General features: G+C 37.2%; 1 protein-coding gene across 1 annotated transcript in view; it reads right to left on the minus strand.

Moving 5' to 3' along the window:
* Window positions 1-13,833, minus strand: part of LOC150106601 (uncharacterized) — a 128,860-nt gene that overhangs the window by 57,388 nt on the left and 57,639 nt on the right. Inside the window, exon 2 of the mRNA XM_090392563.1 lies at window positions 8,714-8,771. Within this exon, the coding sequence (XP_090248689.1) occupies window positions 8,714-8,771 (58 nt within the window). The remainder of the gene's footprint in view (window positions 1-8,713; window positions 8,772-13,833) is intronic.

A 13,833-nucleotide genomic window follows, 5' to 3' on the forward strand; every position in this document is an offset into this window, starting at 1 on the left:
CTGCAGTCACATAAAATATTTAATATGCATCTGCATTATTATTATTATTATTGGTGGAATTTTAAGCATCTTAACTAGGATAATTAACAGGAGATGGCATATTTTCCTGAAGTATGTATCTTTCTTTCAGTACACCAGGATCTACAGCCGATAATAATCCGGAACACAAAATAAAATGAAATAAAATAAAATCAGGGACAAAAATAGACCGGGACAGGAGTCTTGCACAAAACAATTAGGGGATATTTTAGTTTCTGTCGGATAATTATATATTTCTGCAAATAACTATAACTATTGGGTACTTTATACATGAATAAATATTTCTTACTTATGGATAAGGTGTAATTGATGAGATATTGTTTAAATAATCGATATTTATTACAAATTTAACAAATTATACATTTCAGCGTGAAATACAATAATTTTAACAAGAATAACAACAAGAATAGCCAAAAACGCTTTTGTTAATTTTTAATAGGGCGTATGGTTTCCATTAACAGTCAAAACAGCAATACATCTTGATTGCATGGACCGGATAAGATGATCAAACAGTTCTTATGGGATTTCCCCCCCAGTCTTCTGTGAGAGCAATTTCGAGCTCTTGAAGCGATCGTTGTGGCACCAGTCAAGCAGAAACGCGCCTACTTAAAGCATCCCAGGTATGTTCGATTGGATTACAATCCAGTGAACAGGCAGACAAGTCCATTCATTCAATACCTTCTTCCTCAACCTCTCTTGTACGAAATGAATTGTATAAAATTTGTATAAAAATGAATTCTTGGCCAATTGCAGCATATGGACGAACTATAGGTTCCAAAATCTCATCGCGATACCTTTGGGCTGTTAAGGAATGGTTTCTGATAAAATAGAGATCACCTACACTTATTCCAGCCCATACCATTAAACTCCCACCTTGGTGTTGGGGTCTTTCACGTACAAACTGTGGATTATTTCTTGTTCCACTTTCACGCCATATCAAGACACGTCGGTTATCTGGTTACAGACTGAACCCTGACTTGTCACTAAAAAGTACACGAGCTCAATCCTCATTTGTCCTATTGTGTGTTCCTGTGCCCAAATTCTTCGGGCTCTTTTGTGATTTGCAGTAAGTGGAATGCAAACCATTGGTCTTTGAGCATATAAACCTATGGCAGGGAGACGATTTCGAACATTTCCGTCTCCAGAAAGCGATTCCAAAGTCGCGAAATTACGCTTTGAGATACACAACACGCTTGAGCAACAACTTCCTGCGTTTGTCCAACTTCTAATCGACCAACGGCTCTCCAAACCATGGATTCCAGGATATCATGTTGCTCTGCCATTTTTAACAAAGTAATGGGTGGTAGGTGACACAAGTTTACAATTGAAATGATAATTATGCACTATGGAAGCATGATGCATTATGCACAACAAGCCATGATTTTATACCCCCCCCCACATGCTAATACGTCTAAGAGACGTTTCGACAAGTCTTAACATGATTTTGTACGGAGTTGCATATTCTACACTGTTGTACATTAAGAATATTTTAAAATAAACGTGTTACATTTGTAAATTATTTTTATAACTTTATAATTTACAAGAAAACCAAAATATCCCCTAATTGTTTTGAGCAGTACATTTTGAACATCTAACAGTAAAGATTATTTCGATTCGATGTGGACTGTATGCGTACAAGCATTGTAATAAATATTTACTTCCCAATGAAGTGTGTCGTTATACTTTATGAGATCTTAAAGATTAGTTAATAAAATTGGCCGAGTGGTTAGCACATCTGCTCTCCAGCCAAAAGGCTGCAGGTTTGAATCCCACTGTGGGTATGGATGTTTGTGATTGTTTGTGAAAATACAAGTGGTGGTGGTGGTGGGTGGTAGATGACGTTGATGTAGTTGCAGTTCGTTGTAGTTGGTGGATTTAGTGGTGGAGACAGAGTTGTAGAGCAGGTGTCCCTCCCCGATGAGTCTTTGGACTCCCTGGAGGTGTCACGTAATAATAATAAGTGGCTTCTAATGAGGATGATTTACTGTTCCTCGGTGGATGTAGAAGATAAGAAAGAGAACAGAGAAAAGAAAAGAAAAATTACTTGTAAGTAATTTTCTTTTCTTTTATATTTCTGTTATTATTTCCTGTTATTGTATCTCTTGCTGTAGAGAGAAAGATTCCCTTGATCTTTACTTACGTTGACCACCTGTTGTTTAAATATACAGCAATCCCTCGATTAATGCGCCTAATGCGTTCTTTAAAACAGGCGCATTAATCCAAAATGCACTAATCAAATATAATAACCTATGGGGAAAAGAATAATTCGTTCCTCAAATTTCTTTTTTAAATTTTATTATTTTTTTTTTATAAAAGAATTAGGGTATGTCTCAGGGCCTAGTTAAAGGAAAACTATGAAGCTTGTTCAGAATATAAATTTATTATTCTACTTCTTAACAAAGATGAATGCCAACAAGTTTGGCAGGCATTCTGTTTCTTTTTTCATACAACTGACGGCCCTATTGCCTCTTCTATCACTTCTGCAAATTTTACTTCTTCTCTCTTCATCAGGGTCAGCCTCTAAGCATTACTGCTTAAAAACTTCGATTGTACGAAAATTATTGTCAAATTGTTTCTTTGAAATCACTTTGGGTTTGTCAGCGATTAAATTTTCTTCATATTCTTCAGGATCTTCCCGCTGTGCATCTAAATTTAGCAGATCGGAATCACCCAATTTCTCAGAATGAGATTTAAGTAACTTAGATTCATTTGAAAAGCCTCTAAAATCATTTGCCCAATGTGGAAGAATGTGCTTTCAAACGGCTCGCATATTGCTAGCAGCAATTTCATTCGACTTTGCGACTGGTTATAAAACCAGGCTAAAATTTCTGTGATTTAGTCAGAAAAGTCTTGCAAGGCATTCTCTTCCAAAAAGGGCCGGTTTCATCGAACATTAAATATTTGTTGGTCACGACGGCCCCCTTCTTCCACAATTTTCTTCAAAATCTCTGGATAATTTCGGCCACCTCCTATCTACACTTACAGCTTCGCCTGTGATTAGAACATTATATAGGCTATTTCTCTTTTTGAAACGCTTAAACCACCCAGCACTAGCGTGGAATTCTTCTTCTTTTACATCATTGATAGTCCTTTTTTTCAAGGTTGCAGAGAGACTTAATTCTTTTGAGTTAATAAGGTCGGTGCTTAGCGGGATCCGTTTTTGGTTACAATCTTCGATCCATATAGAAAGAAGTCTCTCTAATTCAGACATAATACTTTGATTTCGAGTGCATGCATGATGAACTTGAAGCAGCCTTACCTTTCTCTTTTTGTTCAGCAGCTTTACTTAAAATTGCTCTTATAATTGATTCACCCATTTTTGTGTCCTTGTCCTATCTTTGCTCTGGACTCGCCTAGTTCATTTTTCTTTATTATTTCAAGTTTTTCTTCCAATGATATTACTTTTCGAATGGTTTTTCACAATTTCACTTTTTTGCTCACTAATTCTTTTACTTATGATGAAAGGTTGGGAAAATACTTTAAAATAATAATAAAAAAAATTAAGAAAAAAAATTGCAAAAGGAGGCACGAGATACGATCATCAAAATACTATGTAATTAGCAGACGACAGAAATTTTGGGGGTAAATTTGGAACATAGTGTACATGGAAATAATGTAGTATGCCATTAAAAAATAACTTTGCGAAATGTTTTAAATCGGTAACTATCGGTAAATTATTTTATCCTGGCGAGTGATTTTTTAAAATAGTTAGCCATAAAAAATTTATAGATAGAAAAATTTTAAAATCTGTAACATTTATTTTTAAGATGCATATAGGCTCACTAATCGAATTTGGGTATAGAAAAAAAATGACTAACTAATCGAAAAACGCACTAATCGGAAGAGCATTAATCGAGGGATTGCTGTACGCAAATAAATTTTTAAAAAATCATAAAAAAATTAAAAAAATCCTTTGTTACCCATGGTACTGATGTTGTATACGTTACAATTGTGGATCACACACACACACACACACACACACACACATTTCTAATTTTAAACTAATTACATTATTTTGAAGAAAAATCTTGTATTTTTAACAAAGCAAGACTAACCACCCTATTATTGTTATTATTACTATTACATTAGTATCTCATTGGAGTCAAGATTTACTGTGGGAGATCCATTCAACCCAACATTAGCTTATTTCTCTCATATTTACACTTAAAATTCTAAAACAACAATACAACTTTCAGGGATAATCCATCACGCTTGCACAATGCCATCGATACTCTCTCTCTCTCTTTCTCTGGCAACATATTCCACTTGCCATGAGAAAAATCTGATCTTTACTTCACTTCCCTGTTGAATGAATTGTTATTCAACTTCCATTACATGAATGAAAGAATAAATGTTCTTCCCCCCCTCCTCCCCACCCTACAGTTATATAACATGTTTTCATAGTCAGCATCCACGCTCCTGAAATCGTCTTAATTATTCGCTTGTGACATGTTTCCTACGATTAACTCAGAGACCAAATCTGGGTCTTATATAATGGCACAAAATCACCTTTTTTGTCGCGACTTACTGATCTTCTTTTCATTACTTCCACAACTCTTTGTGTCGTCTTCGCTACCTTTGCTGTGTCCTGGAGCGTCAATCTTCTGATTGCAATCACCTCCCCAATTCCTTGCTTCCTTCATTTGTCGCAGTGCATTTCCATCCCTTGGTCCGAATTTCAGACCATACACTTTTCAGCATTGAAGAGACATCTCTACTCTTCTGTCCACAGTGCCAGTCTATCCAAATCCTTCTGATGAAATCTTCCATCGAAGTTATTTTTCATAACTCTCCTCTCTTTGCGTCATCATCTACAAGCAACTAAATGTCTCTCTTTAAATCAGATGCTTTATCATCAGTATATAAAATAAACAGTAGCAGTCCCAGCACAGTACCCTTACACAGTCCCACTTGTTATTTTCCTTCTCTGAAACACAACTCTCCGCTCGCCAGTCCATATAGAGACTGGGGAGCGATTATCCACCAACCCACTATCAAATCCAATACCAAATTTACCATGGTGTACTTTATTAAATGGCTTGCAAAATTAGCAAATATCACAGTATAACATTCACCGCTGTCGAATATTGTCGTCATCTTGTAAAATGTAATCAAATTACCGAAGCAAGATCTCCCGTCAACAAATTCATGCTGATTATCCGAGATATTCTTTCTCATCAATCCAATTTTGTACCCTAATCTTGACTAACTTCTCCAAGAACACTATGATTCCAGAAACACAGATTAGTCTCAATTTGATACCTCTGTTTTAGATCCTCAGTGTAGCCTCTTTTTACTCACTTTTCCATTGCTAGACTCTCATTAAACGAACAAGTCAAAGGCACAGTTAACTCCTTAGCACATTCCCTTAAAGGCGTGGTGATACCTCATTCAATCCTATTCCTTTATTGACATCAAGCTTGCTTATTATAGTATACAATTCAAGTTTTTCTACTTTCGTGCAATTATCGTCCACTTCCACTGTTGCACACAATATTAATATACTTCCACTCTTATGAAATTCGCTAACAAAATACATTAAATATTAAATACTTTAAATTACTAAAAAATCATGACGATTCTAAATGTTTAAAGTAGAAAAGAAAAGAAAAGATAAGCTATTTTTGGGTTGGAGCAGACCCATTGTAAACAACTAGGCTTATTTATCTTCATGCATTTTATACACTGCGTTATTGCTATCTTTTAGCCGCCACTTAAAATCGCATACCATCTCGGCTCCAGTTAAGTCCTTTGTCAAGTTTTCACCACTTTTCCTTCAAGACTTTTACACAAGTGTGTTAATTAAATCATTCATTTTAAACCACATTAAATCTAATTTATAAGCCTAGTTGTTACTTCTGCTCCATCGATAAAAATAACTTAGCTTTTCTTTCTACTGTAGTCATTAAATATTTCTATCATATCTTCTGCCTTGTTTGCACTTCTACCAGCCTTAGCGACAACTGTCATTCTTCCATAGTCGTCCTTTTTCTTCACTGGTCACATAACTAAAGAACTCCTTAGAATTTTGATTACATTGCAGTGCTAGTCTTCTTTCATTTCTAATTCCTGCTTTCTTATTACACTTCTTAGGTTCTTAGCCTGTATTGACATCACCTGCCTGAACATAGCCTGTATTGACATCACCTGCCTGAACATAGCCTGTATATTCATAATGCAATTGCTCACCACCTTTCTGCTTATCTTCTTCAAAGCAATGTCTTATGTATACCCTTCGAATTTCATTATCCATCCACCTTACATCCATTCCATTTGTCCTCCTAACTGTTGGAATAAAGTCTGACATCTCTGCTTTCAAGTGTTCATTTAACGACTTCAGCATTATTTATTCACTTTGCAACAAGCAACTCATGCGCGATTGATGCTGCAAACGTTGACAAAGTGTTGCCTGAATTTCTCATAGTCTCCTGCTTTGTAAGTCTACATAGTCCTTGTCCTGATTAAAACAGACATCTATCGTGGGAGGTGGTTAGCCACCTTCCACGATAGTACGGTATGATCACTCCCACTAATTGGAGTGGAGGCTACGTACAAACTTACATCAGACTTCCGGAGCCTCCGTAACTCAGTCGGTATAGACGAAGTCCTTTGGTCGGAAAGACCTGGGTTCGATTCCTGCCCGTGACGCGAGGAAACCTTTATCTGGTCTCTTTCGACTAAAGGTGAGCTAGCCGGTTTTATACCGAGGTGGGGGGGGGTTTCTCATCCGTAAACTCGAGTTTTTCGTTCCCCAGAACAGGCAAACCGGCCTTGTGAATACATGCATCTACAGACATAGGACACACCGGGAAGCATAAGCCAACCACCTTATCCTCGAGACGGTGACGGTTGTGAAGTCCACAGCTAAAGAACCTCAGTGGTTCGTGAAAAGCTTAAGACAGGACAATTATCGGCTTTCCAGTAAGCGGAGCGGTAATTTTAGGTGGGCGATGAACTTCATCTCCCACCTAAAAACAATCATAAACATCCATACCCACAGCATGATTCGAACACGCAACCAGTTCGTTAGAGAGAGAGAGAAAGAGAGAGAGAGCGTTTAGGGCAGCGATGGCGAACCTATGACACGCGTATCAGCACTGACACACTTGAGGTTTTCAGGTGACACACCTTGGATGTTGAAAAATATCGGTATTCTGATGAAAAAACTGCGATAAATCGTGTAAGATCGCTCTCAGTTAAGGCGAAGATAGATTTCGGTTCATTGAAGGAATTATATTTTATAGTTAGCCTATTTCTATTTCTATTTTGTAGTTAGAGCTAAAGCTCTTCTAATAATTTTCTCTTCTACATACTCTTGTGAAACTCTATTTTCTGTCTTAAATAATATCAAATCGAAAGGGAGAAATAGATTAAGCAATGATATGAGCGCTGCCTGTGTAGCATTAAAATGTACACACTATAGCCCTTCTATAAAGCAACTTTCTTCCAGTACTCAGCAACAGAAAAGTCATTAAATGTAATGTAAGTTTGTAATTTCACTTTATTAAATGAATTGTATAATATGAATTCATAGATTTTATATCAATGTCCTATTAAATAAATAGCCTAATATGATATGTATAAGTCACCATCAATGATTATGTGGTTAAATTTATAATGCATGTATGCAAGTGTCACATCAACAACGTCAATATTTAAAAAAAAAAAAAAGATGTTTGGACACACCTGGGTAAAAAGGTTCGCCATCACTGGTTTAGGTAACCACTGAGCTAATCAGGCATATGTATGTCACACACACACACACACACACACACACACACACACACACACACACACACACACACACACACACACACACACACACACACACACACACACACACACACACACACACACACACACACACACACACACACACACACACACACACACACACACACACACACACCTTCTATATCAGAGTGGAAGCACAATGTAGTATGACTTCTTCACTCCATAGGTCAGATTTCCATTAAGCTTTTCTGGTTGTGTGTATATCGTCCCATGTCAGTCGATGATGTATATTTATTATTATTAAAGAAGACTTGTGAGTTGCACTATTCTGCGTAACGTGCATGATGCACAGCTGATGTTCTTTATAAGCCACATATTATGAAGTCGTATTCCATTCTGCAGTCAGTGTATCGCAGTATACTATGTTGGGTAATTCGTGGACTTCGTGCCGTTGATGTCGCTAAGGTGAATCTAAGTCTCCTTGCGGAAGGCAATAATAATAAAACAAAAGAAAATAAGTAGGAAGCACTCCTTAGTCCCAGGTTTTTAGAAATTGGTTGGCATTCGTTAATCTTAGCATTCGTCTATGGCGCACATAGACGAATGCAACACAAGAATATGGCAGACAAATGCAGCCATCTCGTATTCTTAATTCTGGCTAGTATTATTATGTGAACATCGTGTGAGTTCCATAGTCAATTTTTCATAGTTTATTTTATTTTAGTTATTTAAAAATTGATCTAATTAATTTTTTATTTTAAATTATTTTGAAATTTATTTTTGAAATTTAACCTGCATTATAAATTATAAATTTATATGCATTATATGAAAATTAGCCTTTCACTATATTTATCGATTACATTCTTGCTTAATTTTCAAGAGAAAATATTGCTATAACTTTAGTTTATTTGTAAAAGCAATTATAAAAGAAGGAACTTACCTTGCTTTTTTCTATTGGATCGTAATTTGACATTTGGAAACGGCTGAATGTGATAAGACTGGAAAAAATACATCGAGATATGAGCTGTAGTTTCAAATCGTTTTATTTTTTTAAATTACATTTCTAAAACAGAAACAAACACAAAAGAGAGAAATCGCTTCAGTGACTTAGAAAGAATCCTAAAATTTGAAAAGCATAATATAAAAATGTTGCACCAATGCTGCTATAATAAACTTGTTTTCTTTGCATGTAATTTTACATTCTAAATTTCATATTATAGTATAAAATGTTTGGAAAATTATATGTCGTAACTTAAAAGAAACAGCTCATCCAGGTTACAAAACGCATGAAGTTACAGAAGCTATGTAATACATCATCACCGTTATTGGACAAGACAAAACACATAGACAAAATAAAACAAAGAGTAGCTAAATTCTATTACAGCATTTAAATTTTACATACAAGACAAGATAGCCAATCTTCTCGAAACTATTACCCAAAATCCTATAATATATACAAATATTTTTATATAAATAACACAATTATGAAAGAAATTTATTATCTGCGCATATTTCACATTTTAGTAAATGAACGAAAACAAATGCATTCATTTATAAGAAAAATAATTGTACAAAAATACATGAAATTTCATTGCCAAAGTTTAAAAAAATACTCTAAATCAGAGTTTCTTCCTGAGCACAAAGTTAAGAATATTAGTAAACGAACCAGTTTTGAAATAAGACTGGTTCTGGAGTAAACATTATCGTTACATACAATTATTAGGTGTACTTAATTTTGACTGCAATGAATATTATTTGAAAACTCATATTTTTGAAATGTAAATAAAATACTGTGTGATGAATTAGTTAATAATTAGTGATCGGTAAGCAGGGGAAGGATACAATTCTAAAATATTCTAAAATATTATGTAATTTATGTATGAGGTCTTCCCAGTAATGTGTGAAACTCCGAAAACGCTGCGGAGGTCAGTCATTTTTTTCATAATGTAGCTAAAACCAATAAACGGAATAAGACCTAATTTTATATTGAGACTTCTGAAGGCATAGGGAGATGATTTCTGCGAAAAAAAGATTTAGTACCATAAGTCGCCAACAGAGGAAATTTTGGCGCTGGCGGAGCCGGAAACAAGCGGATAGATTAATAGTAATAATAATAATAATAATAATTAAACTAAAACAACCTGCGAGAGGATAAATTAATACTACTACTACTACTACTAATAATAATTAAACTAAAACAACAACTTGCGAGAGACAGAAATTAATATTGTGATTGAACTCACGGGAAATAATGTTTTATTCATCAGAATCAGGGTCCATACACACGATTTTCAATGTGCTGACCATTCTTGTGTACAACAAATTGCATCCGGTGTGCGACTTGCTCTACAGCTAAGGATAAGGAGTCGGATTGGGTGTTCATAACAGCCCGTTGTATTCTCTTTCAAGACATGCAAGTTGGGAACTCCACAAACATACACAACGGATTTCAAATACCCTCACAGCCAAAAGTCAGATGGAGTGATGTCCGGGGATCGAGGCGGCCATGCCGTCGGAAAGAACTGACTGATAACCCTCTCATCACTGAAATGCTGGCGTAAAAGGCGCTGTACTGAACGTTCAATGTGTGGCCGTGCTCCATCCTGCATAAAAATTATGGAGTCCAAACATTGTCTTTGCTGCAATGCAGGAATGACAAAATTTTCCAGCATTCGTCGATAAATCTCTCCAGTAATGGAGCAGGTTACAGGACCTGTAGGGGTAATACGCTCAAAAAAGCATGGTCCTATTATGAAATCGGCTGTGAAGATACACCACACGGCTACTTTTGGAGAATGCAGTGGTACTTGCTCGATCGCTTGGGGATGTTCAGATGCCCAAATTCTGCAGTTATGAGTGTTGATCGACCCATTCAGATAAAAATGAGCCTCATCACCCCACAATATTCTCCTAGGTCAGTCATTGTCGACCTCCATTGGGCAAGAAACGTTAACGCGAAGGTCATGCGCTTATCATAATCTGCGGTAGTTAGTGCTTGCACACGACTGAACTTATATGGATAGAAGTGACGCATTTTCCGTAAGATTTTCCAGACTGTACCATAAGCCATATCAAGTTTGCGAGCTATGGCACGAGCGCTGCGACCAGTACTGGTCCCTGTGTCGTCGAACACCGCAGTAGCAACGTTTGTTACTGTCTCTTCTTGCACTGCTTTCCGTCCTCTGTCAGGTCTAACTCCTAGTGATTCAGTTTCTTCAAATTTCTTAATCATAACTCTCAGTGCTACAGCTGACATAGGACCTGTACACAGATTTTGAGGCCTTCTAAATTCCCGAAGGACCGCTACAGCATCGCACTGTTTAAGGTAAAACAACAACAAGTAAAGCATGCTGAGGCAAGGTAGGACGCATATTAAGCACAATTCTCAGTCATTCGAATAACTGCCTGAACGTTCCCAATCCCTTTTTAAGTGGAATTGGTGACGCTGCTGTCACGTACGCACAGTAAAATTTGCATATTCTTTTTTTTACCTGCGTTTACTGCAAATATTTGACTGTTTTCGGCTCTGGCAGCGCCAAAATTTCCTTTTCGGCGACTTTTGATACTAAATTTTTTTTCGTGGAATTCAACTCCCCATGCCTTCGAAAGTCTCAATATAAAATATGGTCTCATTCCGTGTATTAGTTTTAGCTAGCTCCAAAGAGGGAAAGTTAATTTATGGCCACCCTGTATGTTGTTTGCCGTTATAAAGATGTACTAAAATAAAAATAAAATTGAAAATTTTGAGACATTATATAACAAAATTTTTCAGTAGTAATTTTTCCAGTTTTTCCTATGTACTAGCTTACCATTTCAGGTATTGGTCTATGATTCGAGATGTGGACTTATATTGATAATTTTAGACTTTGCTTAGACCCTTGACAGATTGCCGTATGGCAATCTGTCAAGGGTCTAAGCAAAGCATACACACACACACACACACACACACACACACACACACACACACACACACACACACACACACACACACTATATATATATATATATATATATATATATATATATATATATATATATATATATATATATATATATATATATATATATATATAGAAAATAAACAACAGGCTTACCATAACTGCACCATACAGCAGAGGTATTAAACAAGGCTGTCCACTCTCCGGTCCTCTTTACACAATTGCCATCGAACCCTTTCTGTGTAGACTCAGCATGCTGCTCAAAGCATGCCGCCCTAAACTTCCCTACCAAACCATAACCCTGACAGCATATGCTGATGATGTTACAATCATAGCCCGCAAAGAAGAGGACTTTCATAACATACAAATGGCATACCAACAATATCAGGCAGCCTCAGGAGCCAAACTAAACACACATAAAACCATAGGACTGTGGTGTGGCAAATGGAAAAACCGAACCGATTCCCCAATGTCTGGTACCTGGTCCACAGAGGGAAACAAATACCTGGGGATTTACCTAGGAAACACACCCTCATATGTGGATAAGAACTGGGAAACACTAAACAAGCGTTTCAAGCAAGTTCTAGGAAAGTGGGCAGCAATACGAGCCTCTGCCTCCACAAGAGGGAGAACAATAATCGTTAACCAAATAGCCACCAGTGTCCTTTGGCATACACTAAAGATCCTTACGCCACCAGTTCAATTCATCAAACAAATAAAGTCAACCATATATCGATTCATATGGAATAAAACAAACTGGCTTTCCTACTCCCAGCTATGTACTTCTCTCAAAGATGGAGGACAAAAGTTGGCTCCATTGACAACAGGATAACAACGTTCCGCGCTCGATTTCTCATAAATGCCCTACAACAGGAAATATCACACAAGTGCACCACTGAGTATATTTTCACTTCTGCCACTAGAGGTCTCTCTCTCTCCACCACCTTAAGAATGACAACAGCTCAAGTGCCTGTAAATTTAACAAACTTCTACAAAGACGCCCTTCGACGATGGAAGAAGCTAAACCTCCAGCACACAGTGAAGACAGCATCCCTACCTGAAATCCTCATGGAACCCATCTTTCACAACACGATGGTAAGAAGCCCGATGACTCAGAAAGAATTTTTCTTTCCTCCATGGAGCTGGCGAAACGTGAGGATCTTGGGTGACATTCTTTCTCCAAGCCTCACCTGGCGCTTTCCAAATTCGCTCGAAAACCTGGAATATGGGAATGAGTCTGAGCAGATAGACACCGTAAAGGCCGCTTTTCAAGCCGCTATGCCTGATAGCATAACAGAAGTGGGGCTTATTCCTCCAAACTCAGAAGTTTTGGCGCCTATCTTTCTGATAAAAACCAATAACTCATGGGAGAAACTTACACCCAGCAACACCAACAAGATCTACAGCACCCTAACACAACAGTCAAACCAAAGCACTTTGATGGAAAATCCTGCATCATCTGATCAAACACTATTTCAATGGGATCTACCATATCGCACAAGAGCCATCAAACCTGACGCAGATATTCAGTGGAGAATGTGGCATAATATATTACCTACTCCTACTATATTACGAAAATTTAACTCAAACGTCTCAGATAACTACCTCTTCTGCTACCAATTAGGAACGGTCCGGCATGTCTACTTGGAATGCCCAGTCAACACTAAATTAATCAGTTTGACTCGGGAAACGGCAGCTCTTACCTGTGGTAATCTTCATACAGAAGAGGAATATTTCAATCTCGTCCATGTGGAGCCAAATAACCATTCATTCTGCAATTACCTTTTCATCACCGCAAAAGCGGTAATATACAACTTCTACCTCAGACATACAAGACCAGACAGCACAGCAACTTCACAGAGAGAGGCAACTGACCAACTCACTGCAGCCTTCCAACAAAAGGTGAGATGTCGGATCCTACACGAACATCACCACCATAGGCAAAACAACACCTTAGATCTTTTCCACCAAGAATGGAATCCACGGAATCAACTCCTGGCTGAGCAGGGCGACTGCATTATAATCCACTTTCCAGCATAGAAGTGACACCTTTACCCCCCCCCCCAAAAAAAAAAGAAAGGGGGAAGAAAGAAGGATTGTTGTGCTTAACAGTGCGAAAGTT

Source organism: Typopeltis vanoorti, chromosome 5 (assembly GCF_054136105.1).
Source record: "Typopeltis vanoorti isolate ZY-2024b chromosome 5, IOZ_Tvanoo_1.0, whole genome shotgun sequence".
In the NCBI taxonomy this organism is placed as follows: Eukaryota; Metazoa; Arthropoda; class Arachnida; order Uropygi; family Thelyphonidae; genus Typopeltis; species Typopeltis vanoorti.